The sequence below is a fragment of the Tursiops truncatus genome, chromosome 4 (assembly GCF_011762595.2).
Source record: "Tursiops truncatus isolate mTurTru1 chromosome 4, mTurTru1.mat.Y, whole genome shotgun sequence".
NCBI classification, from domain to species: Eukaryota; Metazoa; Chordata; class Mammalia; order Artiodactyla; family Delphinidae; genus Tursiops; species Tursiops truncatus.
Window position 1 is genome coordinate 97,898,017 of NC_047037.1, and position 25,411 is coordinate 97,923,427.

Here is a 25,411-nt window from a genome sequence, read left to right on the forward strand (position 1 = left end):
CTATGTTTTGCGATACCCACAGAGTATGCACAGCCACTTGTGGGAGGAATTGTTGGCACACTCCATCAGAGATCTACCTTTAAACCAGAGGAAGGCAAAGAAGCAGGCTATGCTGACCTAGACCCTTACAGCTCCCCTGTGCAGGAAGTCTATCATGCCTATGCTGAACCACTCCCGGTTACTGGGCCCGAGTACGCAACCCCAATTGTCGTGGATATGTCCGGGCACCCCACAGCTTCGGTTGGCCTGCCCTCAGCGTCCACTTTCAAAGCTGCAGGGAACCAACCTCCCCCTCTGGTGGGAACATACAACACTCTTCTCTCCAGGACTGACAGCTGCTCCTCAGCCCAGGCCCAGTATGATACGCCGAAAGGTGGGAAGCCGGCTCCAAGTGCCCCAGACGAGTTGGTATACCAAGTGCCACAGAGCGCACAGGGGGCATCAGGAGCAGGGAGGGCTGGCGAGTGTGGTGTTTCTAAAGAAACCCTTTGAAGGTGATGCTGCCTTTTACAAAGCATCATTTTAAAGCACATGGCCTTTTTAAAATTGTATTAGTGGTAGTAATATATAGAACGTATTACATATCTGTCACGGACGTGGTTGGGGGAAATGTGATGACCGAGGTACAGGAAACTACTAATCTTGCCATCTTGCTTTAAAAGTGTTACTGTAGCACAGTTACTGCTTGCCTATTAAATTTCAAATATCCTGTTTGTTACTACTGTAAAACACTATTTTATACAGAAAAAGCTCCCTACTATGCACTTCAAAGAAATTAAAAATCACTGAGAGTATTTATTACCAGTGCTGCAGTTACATTGATGAACTCGAGATGGCTCTGTAAGCCTTTCTGGCAATAACGCACGGTACTGTTATAAAATGTCTGATGGCTTGAAATTCTGCTCTTTGTGAAAGGTGGGTACTATCATGACTTCTTCCTCTTCTATTCCTATATTGCTTTCTGAATTTTTTTTTAAAATAGTGACATAATCCTTGTTTTGATTGCAGTCATATATACTTATCCATCTTTCCTTAGGAAGAGCTATAGCTGGGAAACTGACCTGTAGTGAGCAGTGATTTTTCACTTTCTGACACTCTAACGAGCTTTAACATTTCATAGTACATAACTTGGCCGCATCCCTGCTTGTTCCACCTGGGGCCCTTGGTGGCCAGCCCCGTTCTTGTGTTTATAAATGCTTGAGTTTTTTCAGTGGGTGATGCTTGCTTTATCAACCTCATTATTTCAGATCCCCTAATGTTTCCATGTGGAAACAGGAACAACTTTACAAATTAAAAATGCTGTAAAGGAGATTCTCCCGCCCCGAACTTTACTTGCAATGGAATTTTTCCTAGGAGAGTTGTGAAAAGTTGAGGGTTTCTAAAAGTGAACACTAAACAATACCCACTTATATTTATCACGGTGAAAGGCAAAATCATGACTCCTCGGGAGTCATATAAATTACCACCCCCCGCCGCCAAAAAAAGTAACCGAATTTGTCCTCTTTGGTTTTATGTATACAGGTTATTCTTTGAATCTCAAGGTAATTTGTTGTTTTTAGTCAAATAAAGAAATACTTGTTTTCCACAGTAAACTACTATAAGAAATATAAACCCAGCATGTATTCTTCAGCTCTGTGTGATTATGCCATCTATGTGGTAGGGGGTGCAGTCCTTTATATTATACCTAAGGAACAAATGTTTCAGCATCCTAGCAAGGGAAAATTCCTGTCTTGTTTTTGGTACTTCTGGGCAAACTTCTTTGTCACCATTTGCCCAGAACTAGTTTAAATGACTGAAATAGAAACCATGTGCAGTTTATTAGCGTTAGTGTAGAAACCATCTTTAAAAGTCTTTAGACTGGTAAGATGATATGGAAGCTGACCATGATTAAAATATAGAAACTTGGCATCCCCTCTTCTATCAATCAATATAAACCTTAGTTTGCAGACTTAATATTGAAATATACTTCCCCATCAGGTTCTAGTTGTTTCTTTCAGCCTGTGCCACCAGATGATGGCAGAATATGCTAAATTTGACTAACGATGTACAGTGTTCATTTTGCTTGCTTCCATGAGTCTATCAGTATTGTAAAACGTTGCTTCAAAACAGAACTGCCTATTTCTACGGCCTCCCTGCCTTCTAGTTGTATGATTTTCTTGGTCTTATTTTCAGTGGCTTTTCCTTTTTTCCAACAGACTTTTGAGGCATAATTTTATTCACTGAAAAACCAATACACATTTTGTTTCAAAATATTTGAAACAAAAAGCACAGATGTTGAACTTTTATTAAAACCTATGAATGTGTGAAGCACATGTATTAATGCAGTCATCCCCTTTCAGGTGGGAAGAGAGTAAACCAATTGCTTTATTTTTTTATTCGTCCTTAGTATACAAAAATATACTTTTTCTCAAATCATATGCCTGTTTGAAGCTTTAAGAGAAATGATTTCAGTAACTATTTCATTTTTCCAAAGATGCTTGCTATTTTTGTTTGTGTATACCTGATTGTTTTCCCATAGAACTTTTTTTTTGAGAAGCAAATGTCTTCTTAAATAATGCATGTTTTAAGACTTGATTCATATATTGCCACTGTGCTGTTTTTGAACTACCAATAATTTTTATAAAATACTTAGTTTTTAACTACTATTATATATGTTACTTTCCAAATGAAGAGCTGAGCCTGATACAAAGGGTTGTACTGGTTTGTACTTTTTCTTTTAATTCGTATGTTTTCATATTAGAGTTTTGTTTGGGGTTGTTTTTTTTTTCTAATGTTACTATGTCTGCTATATATACAGCTTTGGAGACAATCAAGTAACAACTGAAAATGTGAAAGTAACCATTTTTTACAAAATTCCCTTGGAATTTTTATTATTTGCTTGAAACATGTAAAAGATTTAACTCACTGTGGCTTACTGGATTAAATTCTTTCCTGTTAATGCAGTTACAAAAGTAGAATCAGACAGTGGTGCAGGAAATGTGGCCCTTAAGGTTTCATAAAATTACACTGGCTTAGCTGTTACTTGATCTTGGGAACCGGCACAGTTAAAGGGAAGATATTGTGAATGCTGATTTATATTTTATTGAAAGCTGTAAATCTAAATAGATCCTATTGCGTATGCAGGGTCTAGCCCAGTTATTTAAGTTCACGTTTCACTGTTTGCACTTTGTATTGAACAATGGGTTTATTCGCTGTTGAAATGGTTCGAGCAGAGGATTTATTCGGTAACTGAAATTAGGATGTTACTTATACACTTGCCCTCCCCCCCACACCCCCCCCCCCACCCTCGCACTGGAGGGAGCAGAAAATGAGCTCGTTTAAATATGAATGTGGCTGTAATTCTATGGAATGTGATAAAGCTTGAACTTCTTTCCCTGGGCTCCACATTGTTACCTGGAGAGCAAGAGGGTTACAGAAACACCATGTCAGATAATACAATTCGAAAGAATGAATAGATTAGGTGGGACAATAAAAGCTTTTCAGCCCCTCTTAAGAGAAATCAATGAAGCTCTGCTTATTAAAAAAAAAAAAAAAAAAATTACCTACTGGCTCTGCCTTTCAGTTCTGAACTTGAAGTCCCTAAACTGCAAAATCTAAGGAAGAGTTGGATACTTTTAGGTCAATTGTGGCACCAGTTCTCATTTAATCCAACTTGTGACTAGTTTCTTCTCATCTCCTCCTCTTCTTTTTTGGCACTGGGAAAGGTAGAAACAAAACATGTATTGAAATACGTATTGGAAATAAAAATGGCTTGAGTGTCAGTGATATTCTCCCAGAATGTACTTTTCTTACCTCGGCATGTACTGTAGTCACTCAGTATTTGTATATGTTGCTAGAATTTAGACTGTATAAATAGTGAGATTTTAATGTGTTCATGTGTTTTTAATAAATTGTATATATGTCTTGTTCAGGTTTTTTGTTTTTTGCTTAAATAAAACAACCTTGAGGTTTGTAACCTTTCTCATACCATGCAAAATGCCAGATCCCTCAATTTTAAGATCAGGTTTTTATGGCCAATATTATAGTACTTACAGTAACATTTGAAAATGCCACCATTGGGGGGTTTTGGGGGTTTGGTTTTTTGTTGTTGTTGTTTTTATAAATTCATTTATTTATTTTTGGCTGCGTTAGGTCTTCGTTGCTGCGTGGGGGCTTTTCTCTAGTTGCAGTGAGCAGGGGCTAGCCTTGGATGCGGTGCGCGGGCTTCTAATTGCGGTGGCTTCTCTTGTTGCAGAGCACGGACTCTAGGCGCGTGGGCTTCAGTAGTTGTGGCGCGCAGGCTCAGTAGTTGTGGCACATGGGCCTAGTTGCTCCGCGTCTTGTGGGATCCTTCCCGGACCAGGGCTCGAACCCGTGTTGCCTGCATTGGCAGGCGGATTCTTACGCACTGCACCAGCAGGGAAGTGCCTACCGTTGGTTTTTGACATTGACTTTTTCTGTAGCCAGCACCATCCTTTCTGAAGCCCGAATTACTTTACATCAAACTCAGCTTCAGCAGCCCAGCTGCAGCCTATGGCTGTGTGGTATGAGGGAAAGATCACATTGAACAGCAGTGCCTTTTCCACCTCAAAGAAGTTATCAGAAAAATCAAACGAGACTGGTACGGTGCAAACATATGCTGGGATTAACAGAACAGAGTCCATATTTATTGCCTAGGTCTGGGTTAAATCAGCTACTAGTTTTGTCCCCCTTACACCACTTTCAAGTATGTCAGTCACTTATTTCTGTTTCTGATCTAATAGTATTTATACACTCTCTTCAGAGATGCAGGCTAGTGATAATTATCATTGTCTCCCAGTGATAATTATTGTTCAAAAGATGCCAGTTCTTTCCACTCCTACCTCTTCTGACAGCTCTTGATTCCAGCCTTATAACCTCCACTGTTCTCTTCACCCCTGTCCCGCTCCCTCCCCATAGCCTTTGGTTATAGTCAGACATTAAAATGAAAAGGGAGACGACTAGCTCACCACTTTTGTCCAACTGGCTTGTTTGCATCCCACAACAGTCTTCTCTGGTGCACCCTAGGTGAGCTTTCCATTTGAAGATGCGATTTAATCATGTGGACAATTGGTTTTTCATGACAATGACATTTAAATCCAGAAAAAGCTTGACTCTTCTTAAAGGTTTACTCATTCATGTCTTTCCTAATTTACTTCCAATAAACTTTGAAATTTTAATGAATAAATTAAACCAGGCAAAAAATGTTTTAAGAATTTTTCTCCTTCTTGAGCTTGCCTAGTTCAGCTTCTCTGTATAAACTTTATTTCTTTAAAATAATGCAGTCACCAGATTTTAGGAATTGCATTCTTTCTTTGGTTATTTACTTATCCAGAGTTTCATATTTATCCTATTTCTTTCGACTTAAAAAACATCTTCATTCTACCAAACTACTCATCATAATCATGGTTTAACTTAACTGTAGGGAAAAAATGCTTAATTAAGCCAGTATGATCGTAGGTTTCCCTAATCATCCATGCTTAGGGTCTGGTTTAAGATTCCAGCCAGTTTCCTCAGGTAGAACAGAAATGAACCAAACAATCATCCAGAGAGAGCTACAGAGGCCTGAGGTGGTTCCAGTATGCCACATTCAAGGCGCCGCTGCATGCCAGCTCCCCACCAATTTACAGGAGGCAGATAAACCTCTCAGAATGTCACGTTACATTCAAAATCTGCTGTGGTAAACTAAATCCCCTTACTTATTAGGAAGTCACATCCCTTCAGAAGTCTAAGATGAAGTAACTATAAAAAGATGCTTAAAAACACCTCAGAAAACTAGCTTATTTTTAAAACAATGCAATGAAAAATTCACTCTCCCTGATAGCTTAGCATGTCTTGGTTTCCATAAATTAAATATATTCACAAAAATTAAGCTGGTGGTTATGAAGCACCAGGCAGCAATAGACTTAATATAATTTCTTGACAAGTACATCCAACATATTTAAAAATAAACTAAAAATTGCAGTGTAAAAATAAAACTAATACTGTTCGCATCATCTTCGGAGTCTGTAGGGTCAATCTTGAGTCAAGTCGATTACAAAGTTTTTTTCTATAATGTCCTTCAAAAAGAGCTGCTCTGCAGTCACATTGTGATACGCATTCTAAAGAAGAAAAATAAAATAAAATCACCATCTATCCCAATCTCAAAATGTTAACAACAGCAGCAACGGAATATGCTGTATCTAAAAACCTTAATTAAAAACTCAAGTAACAAGTGGCATGGATTTTTAACTTATCTTTCTCATTTCTTTTTCATTGCTCATTCTTGTGCCAGAGCTTTCCCTAAAGCCCACTCTTTCCACTTAAACCATCACATAAGTAAGAGGCTCCCTCACGTCATCTTCTAGTCTACTGAATTATGGTATAAATCTAGAAATCAGAATTTGAAGGTGTTAAGCTCTAACCTGAATAATACCACTTTTTCAGCTTATATAGTATTTAGGGATGAAGATTTAAGGGGACTGGTTTCATGTCGTGGGGTATATCCATATACTTAACAGCAAATCATTCACAGTTCAATATTTAAAATGTACAGGTAACATTTTAATCCTATCACTGTGTCACTAATCTAAGTTATAATTAGGAAAATAGGAAATTCCTTCCCATTTAATCAATTAAAGTCAAAATCTTAAGGATCAAATCCACCACCATTAATCCCCATTCAAGAGAAGAATGATCTAGTATAAAGGTTTACAACTTTTCTGACCGTGAAGATTCTTTCATGAAGTTAAAATGTTATGGACCTTCTCATCGACTTAACTGAAAAACTACATGAAAATAATTTGTATGATTATGGCCATGCTTTTAGGTGAATTTGAAATATCTCAAACAGCAGGTTTCTATATATTCAAATAGTGCAAATATGATACAGTATCTAGGGTAAGGCTTGGTCCCTATATAGGTTTGATGAGTTTCTCCCAGGGGTTTGAGGCCAACAGATTGGGAGCTGTAGTAAGAACTCTGGACCTGAGTCCTAATTTCAGCACATGCTATCTCTGTAAACCCTTATCAAGCCGTCATCGCCTCAAAACCTGTTCCCTCAGTAAAATGACAGGGTGAAAAGGGAGAATGTAAGCTTTCCAACTCTAAAGATCAAAGATTATACCAAAGTGTGTGTGTGTGTGTGTGTGTGTGTGTACACACACACACACACACACACACACTCACATATATATATATATTTTTTTTACCTTATTCATCAAAGACATGGTGGCATTCCCAAAGTAGTGCAAAGGACTCTTGAGGTCAGAAAAGTTGTACTTAAAACCAGCAAGGTGAACTTCATGACATATGTGAAATGCCAACGTAATGGCAATAATTCCTGTTGTTGGGTGTTTGGGTTTCTGGAGGAGGAAATGAAAATTTAGGGAAAAAAATCCAAACAAGGTACCTGTTTCCAAAACATTTGGGTGACCTAATCTTATAAAATAGCATCTTCTGAACATTTAATCAGGACAGAAATACTTCAGTTAAATCCTTGTCATGCCCTAAGGTTCAAGCCCCAAAGTTAATATCCTAACTCTGAATATAAAGTGTTGCTTGGAATCTTAGAAAGTCTCTCAGGTCAAACTTAACTGCAGTATTAGTCCAGAAGAGCTATCAAATGAAGCCTTTAAGGAAAAGGATGCTGCTGCCTTGTTTTTAAAAAACACACCGAAGTCAAGCAACTTGTAGAAAAAGCAAAGCCTGAGAATGTTAAACCCACGTATGAAACGTAAGGACAGCTTAATTCACTAATGGATAAGATCATGCTAAAAGGCTTCAAATAACTTAGCCTTAAAATGGTTCTGTTTTATAATGCTGATAATTTAGCTCTAGGGAAAGACAGCTTTAATCAAGTAACTTCAATAACAAATTGCCATGGTAATGATCTGACTAGAAAATAAAGATTCTAGTCGTATATACAGATTAAAGTCACAATCTCAGTTTTGTTTTTAAATTGATTATAATTTTAACTAAATTTTAACTAAAAAGAAAGAAACCAAGCATCGTCTTCACATGTACATATATCCTGAAAAACACTATAATAGATGTTTGGCAGAAGGGTCTTGGCATTCAAAGTTTTCATTCTCGTTGGATGGCCTTCAGAGGCAAAACCAGGATATACCTTAAATTTACTAATACAAAAATTCAAGGAGATTTTCTTTTGATTAAATGTTTCTTACAGATCCCATGGAAATTACATATGATTAATTATGATTTTGAGAAAAAGAAAAAAATCAGAGCAGCACAATAAAATCAGATAAACTCCAGGATGCAAATTTGTCTGCAAGCCTAACAGCCTCTTTTTTTTTAAGTCTTTTTTTTTTTTAACATCTTTATTGGAGTATAATTGCTTTACAATGGTGTGTTAGTTTCTGCTGTATAACAAAGTGAATCAGCTATATGCATACATATATCCCCATATCTCCTCCCTCTTGCGTCTCCCTCCCACCTTCCCTATCCCACCACTGTAGGTCATCACAAAGCTTGGAGCTGATCTCCCTGTGCTATGCAGCTGCTTCCCACTAGCCATCCATTTTACATTTCACTCCCCTAGTAAGTTTCCGTTCCTACTCTCCAAGATGACAATTTCACACCTTTCTATCCAACAGCTCTACCCTTCTTCCTACTTTGTCAATTTAATCCTTATTTTTCTTAGAAAACAGAATCGATCAGACAAGAGCTACATCATCTTCACAATTCCAAATCTACCTTCGTCTTTAACCATATTTTCAGTGCTCACTCCTATGTGGATGAAGATGTCCCTGTTCCTACCTATGGCCAACCTCTCCACTCGTGCACTCCATTTTATCACATTTCTTTTCTCAACAATTTCGCTTTCACAAGTATCCCTTTTCTCTCTTCATCATCAATATTTCCCTCTATTGAATCATGCCCTTCAGCACACAAACATATCATCTATCTTTCTTTAAAATAAAAAAAACCTTGAGCCTATATCTTCCAACCATTTCTCTGCTTTCTTTTCTAGCAAAACTCCATTAAAGATTTGCCTCCGCTCACTCGTGTCCCATGTTCTCTCTCTTTAACCCAGTTCAGTCAGGCTGTCTTTCTCTTTCTTACCCTTGTCCATATCAATATGACCTCCATGTTTACAGGACCGCATCTGACATAGCTGACCTCTCTGAAATACAGCTGTGTCCCTCCCTTGGCTTCTGGGACACTGTGTCCTACTAGAACTTCAGTCTACTTACAACTAGTTCTAGGATCATCTCTAAGTAAGACCAGGGTCTTCCTGTGCACCACCTAAAACAAAAATCAAGGAACAAATCTGATCTTACTTCACGTAGGAAAGTAAGAGCTGAAAAGTCACAAAATATACATTCAGAAGCTGTCCTTTCCCCTCAAAATTACTATGAAATAGGGTTTAAATTTAAACTATTTATGCTTTTTGACTTGGGAATTCCACTTCCAGATGTCCTTCCTACAGAAATCACACAAGTGTGCAGAAAATCTCTATAAGTACATGCATTTCTACATTACCTATAGAGGATAAAAGCTGGATATAAAACTAAAGGTCTGGGCTTCCCTGGTGGCGCAGTGGTTGAGAGTCCACCTGCCGATGCAGGGGACACGGGTTCGTGCCCCGGTCCGGGAAGATCCCACATGCCGCGGAGCGGCTAGGCCCGTGAGCCATGGCCGCTGAGCCTGCGCGTCCGGAGCCTGTGCTCCACAACAGTGAGAGGCCCGCGTACCACCAAAAAAAAAAAAAACTAAAAACTAAAGGTCTGTAAATAGGGGAAGGGTTAATTAAATGGAGAGGGGAAATAGCAGAACAGTATCTATAGTATAATCACAATTATACTGAACAAACAAAAAGTGCTTGTGTTTGTAAATGAATAGACAAGAGTCTATGCAAACAATAAATGCTAGAGAGGGTGTGCAGAAAAGGGAACCCTCTTGCACTGTTGGTGGGAATGTAAATTGATACAGCCACTACGGAGAACAGTAGGGAGGTTCCTTAAAAATTAAAAATAGAACTACCATATGCCCCAGCAATCCCACTCCTGGGCATACACCTGGAGAAAACCATAATTCAAAAAAATACGTGTACCCCAGTGTTCACTGCAGCATTATTTACAATAGCCAGGACATGGAAGCAACCTAAATGTCCATCAACAGAGGAACAGATAAAGAAGATGTGGTACATATATACAGTGGAATATTACTCATCCATAAAAAGGAACGAACTAGTGCTATTTGCAGAAACATGGATGGACCTAGAGACTGTCATACAGAGGAAAGTTAAGTCAGAAAGAGAAAAACAAATATCGTATAATACAGCTTATATGTGGAATCTAGAAAAATGGTACAGATGAACTTACTTCCAAAGCAGAAATAGAGACACAGATGTAGAGAACAAACATGGATACCAAGAGGGGAAGGGGGGATGGGATGAACTGGGACATTGGGATTGACATATATAATTACTATGTATAAAATAGATAACTAATGAGAACCTATTGTATAGCACAGGGGACTCTACTCAGTGCTCTGTGGTGACCTAAATGGGAAGGAAATCAAAAAAAGAGGGGATATAGGTATAACTGATTCACTTTGCTGTACAGCAGAAACTAACACATTGTAAAGCAACTATACTCCAATAAAAATTAACTTTAAAAAAACCAGTGCTTGTGTTTGTAAATGCATAGACAAGAGTCTAGAAGGATATAAAAGGCAATAAAGCTTGAGAGATAATCTGAGTTATGGAGAGAAGAGAAAAGGATGATTTCCTTTTTTAAAAAACACTCCTTTGTAAAAGCTGTTTGATTTTAAGCATGTAATATTTTAGAATTTCTTTATCATGCTGAAGAAAAGATACAAAATACGTGTTTATTTCTTTGGATTTTACCCAATTACAAAAGAGAAAGCCTCATTTCAGCTGAGATATCACATTACACAGTTACTCAAGCTTCAAGTGAAAAACATAGCCTGCCACTGTATGGGTCTAAAGACTATTTTTTCCCTAGGGAATGCAGACAAACAGGGCTGCAAGAGTCAGAGTCAATGAGATTCCTTATAATTAAAAAGAATTAAGGACTTCCCTGGTGGCGCAGTGGTTAAGAATCCACCTGCCAATGCAGGGAACACGGGTTCGAGCCCTGGTTCAGGAAGATCCTACATGCCGCGGAGCAACTAAGCCTGTGCGCCACAACTACTGAGCCCACAAGCCACAACTACTGAAGCCCACGCACCTAGAGCCTGTGTTCCGCAACAAAGAGGAGCCACCACAATGAGAAGCCCGCGCACCCCAAGGAGGGGTAGCCCCTGCTTGCCGCAACTAGAGAAAGCAAGTGGGCAGCAACAAAGACCCAACACAGCCAAAAATAATTAATTAATTAATTAATGGCAGAACCCCCCCCCCCACTTAAGGTTCTTTTCCTTGCAACATGAAAAACATAAAGCTAAAATCCAAAGATAATGTGATTTCACTAACCCAGGCGTGAGTGAAGCCACCTCACGAGTTGTGGTTCTCATCCAGTTTCCAAGAGCCCCAAGGACCCTCTGTCCCACCCCTGTGAGGTCTTTAGTTTGAAACTGCAAAGGAAAATACATACCTGATTTTTGGGAAACACTTTTGGGAAATGAAGCAGTTCATAAGCTGCTGTTCTGATAATGAAAGGATCTAATATTCTGATTTGATACGGTTTATAGATCAGATTTAATGCTGGTTTCTTCCAAAAACCATTAGTGTTCTGAAATAAAGTAAGAAAACAGAAAATACAACTTGTTGTTGTCTCTTTTTTTTTAATGAAAAAAAAATGAAGGTAATTGGAAGCCAGATCAATTTTGCCAACTTACTATTTTGCCACCTGTCAACAATTCCCACAGCCACTTTAAATCAAGCGGCTTAAAAGCAGTGAGAATCACCGTAGTATTAGGATCATTGTGATTGGGATCTGAAAAAACAGATTCTGGATAAAAAAGTCGGAAGGTAGTCCTTCTCCCAACTTCCTCTTCATGTCCTAAAATAGGACCATTATTCATTCTGTGGGTAGTAAAACACACAAGATATGTAGACCAAGTGCAGTACGGGTCACGTCCATCACAGTTCTCAGAGCTTTCAGAGATGGACAAACATTGTCAGCCGTGTAGCCAGGGCTCTAAAGCCACACGGCAATCCGTCAATCTTTCACACGTAACAGCCAAGGAAATAACTCCCTTTCGTGAAACAGCTGTTTGATCAAAGGCAGAAACATTCATTTGTGTTTGAAAATTAACTGTGGGGACCTGATAATTCATTCTTACCTCCAGAAAAATTGAAGACAAAATGAAACAAATGGGAACATAAAACCACAGAATACTCAAGCTAAAAGAGACGTGGCAGGACATCCAGACAAAACCCCTTGTGTTTGCAGATGAGGGCCCCAATGTACATAGAGAGAAAGTTACTTGCCCAGGGTTACACAATCATGTAGCAGGTGGACGTGTGTCTCAGTGACTGACAGGCAAGAGTCACAGTTAAGGTGATTTGAAAACCCACCAAAATTGTTGTGCTCTGAAATAAAGTAACAACATAAAATTGCTATATTTATACCCAAGCACAACCAAATGAATGACTATCTCTGGTGTGAACCAAAGAACCACAAAGGATCCAGTGTTGGGTTTGTGGATACTCAAAGCCAAGGTTAGACATATACTATTTATGCACACACCATGAAGGTGTGCTATGAAAAGGAATGCACTGTTCCCAAAACACTGTCCCCTAGGAGATAAATACTGTTTGACCCTTTGCCACTGACTGTGATATAAGGCAGCCTTAGTAACACCTGAAATGACTTTCATAATGTCTTTAATGGCATTTTCCCACAAGGGCCTGGTGTGGTTCTAGGTGACCAGATTTTAGGCAATTATAAAGAAATTTGTGAGTGCTTCAACATTGTTTTGTGGATAAATTTTCACAGCTTCCTCAAAGTGAATAATCCACAGAAAATAAGGTGACCACGTTATGCAGAAACCCTCAGCTTGTAACCCAGCAAAATGCCCAAGCACTGCCAGGTCATCCTAATGCATTGCCCAGCGCGAAGCTTTCCCACTCTACAGAAGACTATTCATAGCCATTCCCAACACACACAAACTTTATGCCGGATGATGACCTGACTTCACCCTTTCAATGAGAAAACAACTCAAAATGTCCGCATTTCCCCACCATTATATCTACGGGACTTGGTAGCTGTAACCACAATCCCAGCTTTCCCTTCCACTGCAGAGATAACCACACTGGTGTTTGGACCCCATCCCCTCTCTTGTTACCACACCAACCTCCTTATTCATTTCCATCAGTTTACTAATATGCTTTAGAATCTATCTTTATAAAAGGAAACAAAATAGAAAATCTCCTTTGAGTCCACAATCATCTCCAGCGACTATCTCATTTCTCAACTCCACAGTGAAATTTCTCTAAAGAGTTGCTTCTACTGGTTTCTCCACTTTCTCACCTGTCATTCTCTCCTCAAACCACCCCACTTGGGCTTCTCCCCCGCACCGTGCCTCCAAGTCTTCTGTCAAGAGTAACAGTGAGCTTCAGCTTGCCAGTCCAATGATGAACTCTGTCCTTATCTTACATGACCTCTCACCAGCCTTTGTCATGCTTGAAACCTCCCTCTGTCTTAAAACACTGTGCTCTCTTGGCTTTTGTGATCACCTTCTCCTGTCTTTCTTCCTACCTCACTGGTAGATCCTCTCCAACTCTTTAACTCCTTTTTCTTTGCTCAACCTTTAAGTTTTGACTACTTCAAAGCTCAGTCCTGGGCCCTCTTCTCTGTCTCTCCCTGGGAAATCTCACGCAGTCCATGGTTTAAGTACAACTTACAGGCTGTTCGCAATGAAGATTTTAACCTGTTTATCTAACTGCCTACTTTGACTTACCCACTGCAAATCTAGTAAGCATATCAAACCTGGTATGTTCAAACAATAATCTTGATTCTCCTCTAAACCTGTTCCTACCCTAGTCCTCCCCAATTCAATGAATGTACCACTATCCAGCCAATCTCTTAAGCTGAAAACCTAGGAGGAGGTATCCTGCATTCCTTTATTCCCATCTCTGCTCACATCTAATGCATCAGAACATCCTGATAACTTTACCTCTAAAACATGCCTCAGTCTAGCCCCTTATCTCCTTCCACACCATGACAATCCTGTTGCAAGCCACCATTCTCTACCCAAATGCAGCAACCTAACTGGCCTCTTTGTTTCCACAGCTTGTCCTTCCTGTTTCATTGTCCATGCCATCACCAGGGTATTTTAAAGACATAACCAGATAGAGTTGCTCTCTCGCTTAACAATTTTCAAAAGTTTTCTGTTAACATAAAACGCAAGCTCTAATCGTAGTTTACAAAGTCCTACACAGCCTGCTCCTTACCTACCTCTTCGGCTGCCAATTGCACCACCTCCCCAGCCTGCTGCCCTCCAACCTCACTGGTTTTCTTGCTGCTGCTCTTAAACCTAGCATCATACCCTCCTGGAGACCTGCAGTAAACATCCTCTCTGTCTGTATTCCCTAGTCTTCATACGGCCGGTACTGTGTGGTCTTAGGTCCAGTTGAGATGTCTCCCCTTCAAAACAGTCATCAATTCAAAAACAGCCACTCAGTCATTCTCTATCACACATGTTTTAATTGTTTGCATGGCATTTATTACTACATTTCTTTAATTACTGTTTTCTTCCCCTCATTAGAATGTAAGCTCCACGGGGAGCAAGAATATTATTCTTTTTCACTGCTATATCCCCCTAGAACTGTGCCTGGCATATTAAGGGGATTTCATAAATATTTGCTAAATAAATGACCTGAAATCTAGGCCTACTCCAGCCAACAACTCGAGTAATGTGTAATGTACTTAAACATACTACAGCGACTCTACTTCCTTTTAAAACACAGCGGTATTAAAGCAGGAAACTATACTCTTTTGAAACAATTCCAGGTTAGCAAGTAGAAGATATATTTACCTTATTATTACATCATAGGAGTCAATTTTTTCTCCTAACGTCTTATTCTTCAAAACTCCACCATTACCAACCACCACACATTTTTTACATGGTACACTGTTGGGCAAATGACAAGAGAGAGATTGAGCCATCTTTTACAAAACTGGGTGATTCCAAGAACCCATTCATACTTTGAGGAACCCAATACAAGATTTCACTTGTTGCACAAGTAGAAAAAGAACCAGTTGTAACTTACAGGTCTAGGGATATATTAGAAAGATATAAGATTCAAGAAATAACATTCCATAGGAAGTATATCATCATTAGCAACTATTAATGCATATCAGTTCATATACATCCCCTCATTTGATTCTCATAACCACCCACTGAGATGAGTAAGCCTGATATTCCAATTTTACAAATGAAGAAAGAGATTCAAAAAACTGTTAGGTGACATTTCAAAGTCATACTCCAAAGAGGTAAAATTAGGATTGGACTACAAAAATACCCCTCAATATAGGATTCTGCATGTTAATATTGATACAAGTGTGTTTCGTATTAGATGTGTATGTATTTTCCATCAGCATTACCCATTCCCCTGAGATTCCATCTCTGGGTTACTGCTGCGTCTTATAAGTTTGGAGACAGACAGAATAGAATCTGGTTGGCAAAGTGCAGCTTCCTTGTACCTGCCCGTGCTCATTTCAATTCCCCAAACGGGTACTGGTTCTTGAAGCTTAACCAATACAAATGAAAAGTTTACTGTGTGTTCCTGGCAAAGAGCTTTAAAGTAGGACATGAAGTGGGACTTCCCATTGCTGGCCAGAATCAGCCTAGGCCAGTGGATTATCTACTGTTCAGCTCTCATCCAACGTGGCCTGGCCCTCAACATAATAAAAGCCATATATGACAAACCCACAGCAAACATCCTTCTCAAGGGTGAAAAACTGAAAGCATTTCCTCTAAGACCAGGATCAAGACAAGGATGTCCACTCTCACCACTTTTATTCAACATAGTTTTGGAAGTCCTAGCCACAGCAATCAGAGAAGAAAAAGAGATAAAAGGAATCTAAATTGGAAAGAAGAAGTAAAACTGTCCCTGTTTGCAGATGACATGATACTATACATAGAAAATCCTAAAGACGCTACCAGAAAACTACTAGAGCCCATCAATAAATTTGGTAAAGTTGCAGCACATAAAATTACCACACAGAAATCTCTTGCATTCCTATACAGTAACAATGAGAGATCCAAAAGAGAAATTAAGGAAACAATCCCATTTACCATTGCAAAAGAAAAGAATATAATACCTAGGAATAAACCTACCTAAGGAGGCAAAAAACCTGTATGTGCTCAGAAAACTATAAGACACTGATGAAAGAAATCAAAGATGACACAAACAGATGGAGGGATATACCATGTTCTCGGACTGGAAGAATCAATAATGTGAAAATGACTATACGACCCAAAGCAATCTACAGATTCAATGCAATCCCTATCAAATTATCAATAGCATTTTCCACAGAATTAGAACAAAAAATTTTACAATTTGTATGAAAACACAAAAGACCCCAAATAGCCAGAGCAATCTTGAGAAAGAAAAACGGAGCTGGAGGTATCAGGCTCCCTGACTTCAAACTATACTACGAAGTTACAGTAATCAAAACAGTATGGTACTGGCACAAGAAAAGAAATGTAGGTCAGTGGAACAGGATAGAAAGTCCAGAGATAAACCCATGCACCTATGGTCACCTAATCTATGACAAAGCAGGCAACGATATACAATGGAGAAAAGACAGGCTCTTCAATAAGTGGTGCTGGGAAAACTGGACAGCTACATGTGAAACAATGAAATCAGAACATTCTGTAACACCATACACAAAAATAAACTCAAAATGGATTAAAGACCTAAGTGTAAGACCAGATACTGTAAAACTCTTAAGAGGAAAACAGGCAGAACATTCTCTGACACAAATCGCAGGAAGACCTTTTTTTGATCCACCTCCTAGAGTAATGAAAATAAAAACAAAAATAAACAAATGGGACGTAATTAAACTTCAAAGCTTTTGCACAGCAAAGGAAACCGTAAACAAGTAAACAAAACAAAAAGACAACCCACAGAATGGGAGAAAATATTTGCAAATGAAGCGACCCGACAAGGGATTAATCTCCAAAATAAACAGCTCATGCATCTCAATATCAAAAAAACAAACAACCCAATCAAATGAGCAGAAGATCTAAATAGACATTTCTCCAAAGACGACATGCAGATGGCCAAGAGGCACGTGAAAAGATGCTCAACCATGCAGATGGCCAAGAGGCACGTGAAAAGATGCTCAACGTTGCTAATTATTAGAGAAATGCCAGTCAAAACTACAATGAGGTATCACCTCACACCGGTCAGAAGGGCCATCACCAAAACATCTACAAACAATAAATGCTGGAGAGGGTGTGGAGGAAAGGAAAGCCTCCTACACTGTTGGTGGGAATGTGAATTGGTGCAGCCACTATGGAGAACAGTATGGACGTTCCTTAAAAAACTAAAAACAGAGCTACCATATGATCCAGCAATCCCACTCCTGGGCATATATCCGGAGAAAATCAAAATTCAAAAAGATGCATGTACCCCAGTGTTAACTGCAGCACTATTTACAATAGCCAGGACATGGAAGCAACCATCAATGGAGGAATGGATAAAGACGACGTGCTACACACACACACACACACACACACACACACACACACACACACACACACAATGGAATATTACTCAGCCATAGAAAAGAATGAAATGATGCCATTTGCAGCAACATGATGGACCTAGAGATTGTCATACTGAGTAAAGTAAGTCAGACAGAGAAAGACAAAGATATCATATGATATCACTTATATGTGGAATCTAAAAAAGTGGTACAAATGAACCTATTTATAACACAGAAAACGAGTCACAGCTGTAGAAAACAAACTTATGGTTACCAAGGGGGAGAGGGACAGGGAAGGGATAAATTGGGAGATGGGGATTGACATATACATACTACTACATATAAAATAGATAACTAATAAGAACCTACTGTACAGCACAGGGAACTCTACTCAATACTCTGCAATGACCTATATGGGAAAAGAATCTAAAAAAGAGTAGATATATGTCTATATATAACTGATTCACTTTGCTGTACACCTGAAACTAACACAACATTATAAATCAACTATACTCCAATAAAAATTAATTTTTAAAAAATGGCCTAGCCCATCCAACTCCAAGCTCTCACCACCACTCGGCCAGGCCTGGAGAAATGACAGAACAGATCATGTCCTTCTCCTCTCGGGGAGAAAACTACAGAGGAGAAGGCTGTTGAGATTGTCCTTGCAGGGCCCTCATGACATGGAAGTATGAGGAAAAAACTGTTTCTCTAAGAACCATGAAATCAGCAGACCAGATGAACTCCAGACCGTAAGGCTCTTAGGAAATTAATCAGTAGCAAAATTGCACAAATGCTGTAGAATATTTAAACGTAGAGAACACAGCAACACAGGAACTACTGAAAGGAGCCACGAGTTGGTCCTGTCAGGTTAAGGAGAGACAAGATACACATTCCTACACATGTAAATTTCCCTTTTTTATTTAGAATTTGTTTAGTTCATCTATTTGCTTGATGTTTTAAACTTTTTTTTTTTTTTTTTTTTTTGCGGTATGCGGGCCTCTCACTATTGTGGCCTCTCCCGTTGCGGAGCACAGGCTCCGGACGCGCAGGCTCAGGGGCCGTGGCTCACGGGCCCAGCCGCTCCGCGGCATGTGGGATCCTCCCGGACCGGGGCACGAACCCGTATCCCCTGCATCGGCAGGCGGACTCTCAACCACTGCACCACCAGGGAAGCCCCACACCTTAAACTTTTTAAAAACACTTTTTTAATGTTTTGAGACTTTCAGCTCCCAAATATTAAAAAGTCATGCATAATCAGTGTCTACTTTGTTACAAAAACAAGAAGATCCAGGGTTTCACAGATGGTACTGATGGGGGCCGGGGGGCAACCATCCAACAGGCCCTCCTTGAGTCTGTACCCCCAGGCCTCCTATGATGGACATGTCACAATGTGTTCTAGAGAAGTTTCTTTCCTAAATCTGCTTGTCTTTAACTACGAAAGGAACTCTAGGTGCTCTTATATACAAGTTTGACATAAATCCCAATTCCAGGAAGCTACTCTGTCCACGGTGCTCTGCAGCCGGTGGCACGGAGAAGATGGGGGTGCTGGTCAACTTCAAAACGCTTTTCTCTCTGGGTCTGCGGCCATCCTCCTGAGCAGACCTAGCCCATGAGAGCTGTACAGCAGGGAGCAATTCCCACACACACAGCTTGTGTGGTTCCTCCTTCCATGACCTCACAGCCAGTTTAATGCAAAATCAGAGGCTGAACCTCCAGATGCTGCCCCCTCTCCCTGCTAGGACGCTAAGTGAGGCTGGGCACCAGGGAGGGAGTGGCTAGGAATGGACAGGATGGAAATAACAGCTCTGTTCCTGGGAGGTCCCCTGTGTGGAGGTGAAGGAGGAATATCTATAATTTATGGCATGTAGACTAACCCTCTCCCTTCAAAGAAGGCTGGAGGCCACTCCCCTCCCAGCAACCATCCTGGACTGGGGTCCCCAGCCTGAACCAGGCTTGCCTGACTCCAATACCACCGAACATGCCGGGGCGGGGCCAGGAGCACAGGCCACCACTGTGTGTCCCCAGAGTTCTTATCTTGGAACCTCAACAAAGGACTCCTGCCCCACAGGCCTAATCTCTGCAGTTGACCCCAGAAAGAGGGAACTCAGCTCAGTCCCAGACACAGCCAGTGGCATAAACACTCAGCCAGAAGTTTCCCTCAGTGTTATCTGTATCGGGCGGGATTACAGTTGATAATCAAGCCCCAGATCACATGTGGCCGAAAGGTCATCGCAATACAAGAAAGAAGGTACCGTCTGTCATACTCAGGTCACATCCTTGGTCCCCTCTCAGACTCAAGGTCCTGAACCTCCTCTCACAAACCCTAACAAGCCTTCCAGCCAAAAGAAAAGGGGGAGTTAAGGGTGCAAGCAGATCTGTCTCACAGGAGACCCAAGGATTGGTTACAGAGAGAGGGTCATTCCTTCTACTCAGCCTCCGCCCGCTTGGGAGAAATGAAAAGAAATCACGTGGACACTGCCTCACCCAAGAGAACTCCAGTTCCAAAGACGCTTTACAGTTCCACGGTCACCGCATTTTTAAAATTTCCCTTTCTGTTTTTTTCTCTGTCAGCTTTGTAGCGGGCAGGTGGAAAGGGGAGGGCCCTTCACCACAGAAAAAGTGTGCCGATGTCTTTAAAAGGAAATCTCGTCAATGAAATTTTACTTTTCCTCTTGGCAAGGATATTGCAAAGATCCACACATTTTTCTGAATATCATACATGACACCAGAAACTCCTCAAGGGGTGTGCCTAAGACTACTCTTAGGCAATCACATCTTCTCTGCAGCTGGTATTCACAGTGCCCCCGTGATGCTGGAAAATGTGAAATGGAACAGATCCACGGTCTGAACCACATACCTTGTAGTTCACTGCTTCCCTCCCTCCACAGCAGGTACCCCCATATTACCAAAGGAGCGATTCATCCTCTCCTTGGCTTCATCCACCTGGCCTGGGCTCCTGGCTTCCCCTGTTTCCTTAGTGTGAATCAATAACTTCCAGTGTCCTTTGGGTGACTGTGTAACTTCAAGATATTTAATGAACACAACTTTCATTCACAATCAGCTGCAGTGAATTGTGAATCCCTAATGGGCAAGAATATTACATTTCTGCATCCTCCAATCTAAAACTTCCTGATTCACAGGTTGTGCATTTTAGAAACTGATTTGGTTGTCACCTTAAGTGTGACTTTGTAGCTGGAGAAACAGGTAGCCGTTCTTCCTTCCTCCACTCTGGAAACAGGTAGGGAAATCCATGTGCCTCAAATTGCTCACCCAGAAAACAAGATCATTCCAGAGTGCCTGAACCTGTTAATGGAAAATCTGGAAAGCTGCTGAAATAGTGATGGCAAGAGGTTACACTTCCCCTAGGTGAAAGCCATGTTTCTCGTCAAGTCAGGCAGATCCAGAAGAGTTACTAGCCTGTGCAGAGTGAAACATCAACACCATCAATACAGAGAAAGTAAACGTGAACTGCCCACTTCCAGTGATCTGTGATCTGTCTTCTTTTCTAAATACTGTATGACTCCTTTCAGCAGCATAGCGTATACATTAAAACGTATCACTCCATCTTCAATGTAGCAATCTCTGGCAGATCCCACTGGTCATATTCCCAACACCCATTACCCCTTGTACCTTTGCTGGCAGAGCCCTGCTTTCACAAGCCTAACAGTGGTGAGTATATTCCTGTGCCAATGGTTGGTTTAGATGTGGTCACGTGAACCATCCCTGGGCAGTAAGATATTAGGGAAGTCTGTTAAATGCCCTGGAAAAGATTTTACCCCCAGGAAGAGAATGGCTTGAGCAGAACACTGATTTTATCTACCCATCCTTTCTGCTTGGATACTGACATGCGATAACAAGGTTAGGGCGGCTGTAGTCATCTTGCACCTAAGAGGGAAAGCCAGAGAGAGAGCCGCGAGGAAGCTGCCCTGACATTCCTGAGCCACTAATTCAATCCCATAACTGGAGCCAATCCATACAGATGTGCAGGTGGTACCCAGTACGTCGGCACTCCCGCGGTTTGTGCAATCCAGTCTGTGCAGCCATACGTGGCCTGCCCTGTGAGCTAGATCCACAAACCCGATTCTATACATCTGAATCCACACATCTATGTGATATGGGAGATAATAACTGCCACTTAGTTCAAATCGCGCTTAGTTAGCAATAGTGCTCCTTGCAGCCCAGAGATCCTAAAACCCTGTGCGTTGGAGTGGGGTGGAGATCTCACTGCTAGCTGTGGCTCCCCTACTCAGCACCTCTGGGAGCCTGGCCTCGTGACCTAACCTCTTGGATCTCAGCATGCCCTTTTACGAAGTAAGGGAATCACTGAGGTCTCAAATGTTGTTAACCTATGTCGCACAGAGCCATCTGTCAGTTCCTCCGGCATGTGTACCATGGTTTCTGTATCTCTCTCTATCCAACGTCTGACCACAGCAGTTGCTACAGAACACGTATGTGTTCCTCTCTGCCACAAATGACTACTTTGTTGATGCAGAATCACAACCTCCCCTCACCCTCAAGTCCTCCTTCTGGCTGAAAATGCTGCCATGTAAAGAAACTGCAAAGCAGGAGGATGGCCAGAGCAGTGATGCAGACACTGATATCCCTTATAGAGCTTGGGCTCTTTTTAATAAATACACTGCTGACGTCTTAAGTTGTCAAAGACCATGCTCCCACCCTGGCTGGCTGCCGATGTAACCTGTCTCTGCCACTGCTGACATAATGGATTCTGCCTGGGTGAGCAACGAGGCAGCCTTCGCAAATCCCTATCCACTTAGCAAGCAACTGACTTAACACAGGTGCTTCCGTTAAGGAAGATATTTATGCTTAGTTACTCTATAACCACCTCTGCAGGACTCAAGCACTCTTCACAGAATCTGGTGTGCTTGCGGAACACGATGGCGATGGCTGCGGGAGGAGAGCTGGTTCCTGTATTTTAAGCGAGAGCAGAGATTTTGTGACCCAGGATTTCGCTGCTCCGGCTGTGGGAGGATGTGCTCCCACTGAGGAGAAAGCAGCAGTCTCCAGGACCAGGGTGCAAGCTGGTGCTACAGAGCTCCACACACAGCCAGGAAGGGTCAGGCTCTCACAACATGGGCACAGTGTAGGTATTCTTTGTGATGCAATTCCCTTAAAATATCCTCGATCACTAGTGAAGTTTATAAAAAAGCATGGCCACAATTGTGTGAGCTGTGCTTTGGAGATTAACAAGGAACCGAGTCCTGAGAAATCAAGAGCGACAGCGTAGGGAAACGATGGCAAGAGAACTAGAGGTGTGTCACTCCAAACCGTTTGTTCTAGGTGTGGCATCATGGTGCCCTCTGAACAAAGTGGCTAGAAAGGAATCTAGAGGGTACCTCAACCATCCCCCCTCCTTTATGAAAGCGTTTTTTGAAATTGAAATATAATTCACTCACCCTAAAATTCATCCATTTAAATAATAAAATTCAGCAGGTTTTAGCATATTCGCAAAGCTGCGCCACAACCACCATTATCCAATCCAGAACGTTTTCATCACCCGACGACGACACCCCACAGCCAGGGGCAGTCACTCTCCATTTCCACCCCCATCCCAACCCCTGTCTGTGGCACAACTAATCCACTTTCTATCTCTATAGATTTATCTATCCTGGCCATTTCATATAAACGGAGTCATACAATATGTAATCTGTGACTGACTGCTTTCACTGAGCAAAATGTTTTCAAGGGCTTCCCTGGTGGCGCGGTGGTTGAGAGTCCGCCTGCCGATGCAGGGGATACGGGTTCGTGCCCCGGTCCGGGAAGATCCCACATGCCGCAGAGCGGCTGGGCCCGTGAGCCATGGCCGCTGAGCCTGCGCGTCCGGAGCCTGTGCTCCGCAATGGGAGAGGCCACAACAGTGAGAGGCCCACATACCGCAAAAAAAAAAAAAAAAAAAAAAATGTTTTCAAGATTCACTCATGCCCCAGCAGGAATCAGTACTGCGTTGCTTTGTATGGCTGAATTACATTCCATTGGACGGGTATGCATTTAATTTATACATTGAGCAGTTGCTGGACATTTGGTTGTTTCCACTCTGGGGCTATTATGAATGATGCTGCTATGAACATCCGTGCACAAGTTTCACGTGGTCATATGTTTTCGTTTTTTTTTTTTTTTTTTTTTTTTTGCGGTACACGGGCCTCTTACTGTTGTGGCCTCTCCCGTTGCAGAGCACAGGCTCCAGACGCGCAGGCTCAGCGGGCATGGCTCACGGGCCCAGCCGCTCCGCGGCATGTGGGATCTTCCCGGACTGGGGCACAAACCCGTGTCCCCTGCATTGGCAGGCGGACTCTCAACCACTGCGCCACCAGGGAAGCCCATGTTTTCAATTTAAGCTTTCTATTTTGAAATAATTCTAGATTCATGGGAAGTTGCAAAAATAGTACTGAGAAGTCCTGTGTAACCTTCACCCAGTTTCTTCCAGTGATTACACTGACTTAATTTATTAACTTAACTTTATTAACTAGTAAAGCTGACATTGGTATAATGTGCATATCCAGATCCACCTCCTCTTTTGCAAAACCAAGGTTCAGAAACTCCGAAACTTGCCCAAGGTCCCAGAGCAGTTACGCCTGACCTGCTGACTCTAGCAACTTTTCACCAGTACCGCCCCTCTATTTCAGATGGCCCATGCCCACCACCTGCCCTCCCCTCTCCCCGACAAAAGAATAAAAACAAACTTTTCTAAGCTATCCTTTTCTACCCTTAGCATCGCTCCCCTGCTGCCGAAGTTCTGGTCAGACAGCTAGTTTGAGCGTTCCCATAAACGGAGGAACATGGAAAAGAAAACACGAAAAGATTAATCATTGTTTTTAAATGGTTTGTCTTTTTGGAACTAGCTAGAGGTGGTGGTTGCACAATACTGTGAATGTACTAAGTGCCACTGAATTGTTCTCTTTCAAACGGTTCATTTTATGTTGTGTGAATTTCACCCTAACAAGAAAAAAAATGATTTGTCAACATTTCTTTGAGACTTTTTCTTTTTCCCATACTTAGGATCCTCTGGCTTAGTACTGAAGAAATTTCCTTTTCTCAACTCTCATCCTGATGATCATACACAGTAAATATGCCAGTTGGCCTTCTCTGCAATTTGCCAGTATCTATTCAGAGAAGATTCTATCCAGATCATTTATCTTTAAGAGGCAAAAAAAAAACCCACAAAAAACAGACGAAAAACCCTATTTAATGTACATCTGTTTTGGTGAATTTACACATGTACCCTGGAGATGTTTTAGTTTAGCCCTGTAAAAGTATTAAAAATGGTTTGAGGTTAAGGATAAAGGCAGAAGCCACATTACCTAATGGAGGTGGGTGGGCGATTTATAGCCCTGGAAATCCTAAAGAATATACCCAAAAGAATTCATAGTTCCGGAATTCTCTTCCCCTTACCTCTTCAGATGACACTCAGTCTAAGACATTTAATTGTGGAGTCTTCTGTCTTTGCGCTGCTGGTTAAATGCAAAGGGAGTAACTGGAGAAGAGTGGAAGTCTGGAGACCTCTTAACCTCTATGGACCTCAGTCCTCTCATCTTTAAAATGAGGGGATTGGACTAACAATCTCCATCCTTCCTGCCTCTGACGCTCTCTGTGACTTTACTGTGCTTTTGGGTCTGGCCCTCAGTCCACACAACTGAGCAGGAACAGGTGAGGTGAGGTAACTGGGATTCTTTAGGGAACAGTGTAGCAGCCTCAATATTCACCCCATCCCAACCTGCTGTACCATTGGTCAGGAGAGAAACTCAGAAAGAATATAAAAGAAAAAGCCC

The 25,411-nt window shown here is 41.3% G+C and overlaps 2 protein-coding genes across 22 annotated transcripts in view; one reads left to right on the forward strand and one right to left on the reverse strand.

Moving 5' to 3' along the window:
- DCBLD2 (discoidin, CUB and LCCL domain containing 2) overlaps positions 1–25,411 on the forward strand; it is a 121,298-nt gene that overhangs the window by 86,224 nt on the left and 9,663 nt on the right. For 3 of the 4 annotated variants that reach the window (XM_019922686.3, XM_073804348.1, XM_073804349.1), the window contains exon 16: positions 23–3,908. The exons of the other annotated variant lie outside the window; for it this stretch is intronic. In XM_019922686.3, the coding sequence (XP_019778245.1) occupies positions 23–492 (470 nt within the window). In that variant the 3' untranslated portion in view covers positions 493–3,908. Of the gene's footprint in view, positions 1–22; positions 3,909–25,411 lie in introns of those variants that run through there. 4 annotated transcript variants of the gene reach the window in all.
- ST3GAL6 (ST3 beta-galactoside alpha-2,3-sialyltransferase 6) overlaps positions 3,317–25,411 on the reverse strand; it is a 100,426-nt gene continuing 78,331 nt past the window's right edge. For 13 of the 18 annotated variants that reach the window (XM_073804361.1, XM_073804360.1, XM_073804366.1 and 10 more), the window contains 5 exons: positions 14,944–15,039; positions 11,800–11,986; positions 11,556–11,693; positions 7,188–7,340; positions 3,521–6,098 (listed from right to left, as the gene is read on the reverse strand). In XM_073804361.1, the coding sequence (XP_073660462.1) occupies positions 6,012–6,098; positions 7,188–7,340; positions 11,556–11,693; positions 11,800–11,986; positions 14,944–15,039 (661 nt within the window). In that variant the 3' untranslated portion in view covers positions 3,521–6,011. Of the gene's footprint in view, positions 3,394–3,520; positions 6,099–7,187; positions 7,341–11,555; positions 11,694–11,799; positions 11,987–12,394; positions 12,497–14,943; positions 15,040–25,411 lie in introns of those variants that run through there. The other 5 variants (XR_012331549.1, XR_012331547.1, XR_012331548.1 and 2 more) reach the window with 5 other exon arrangements.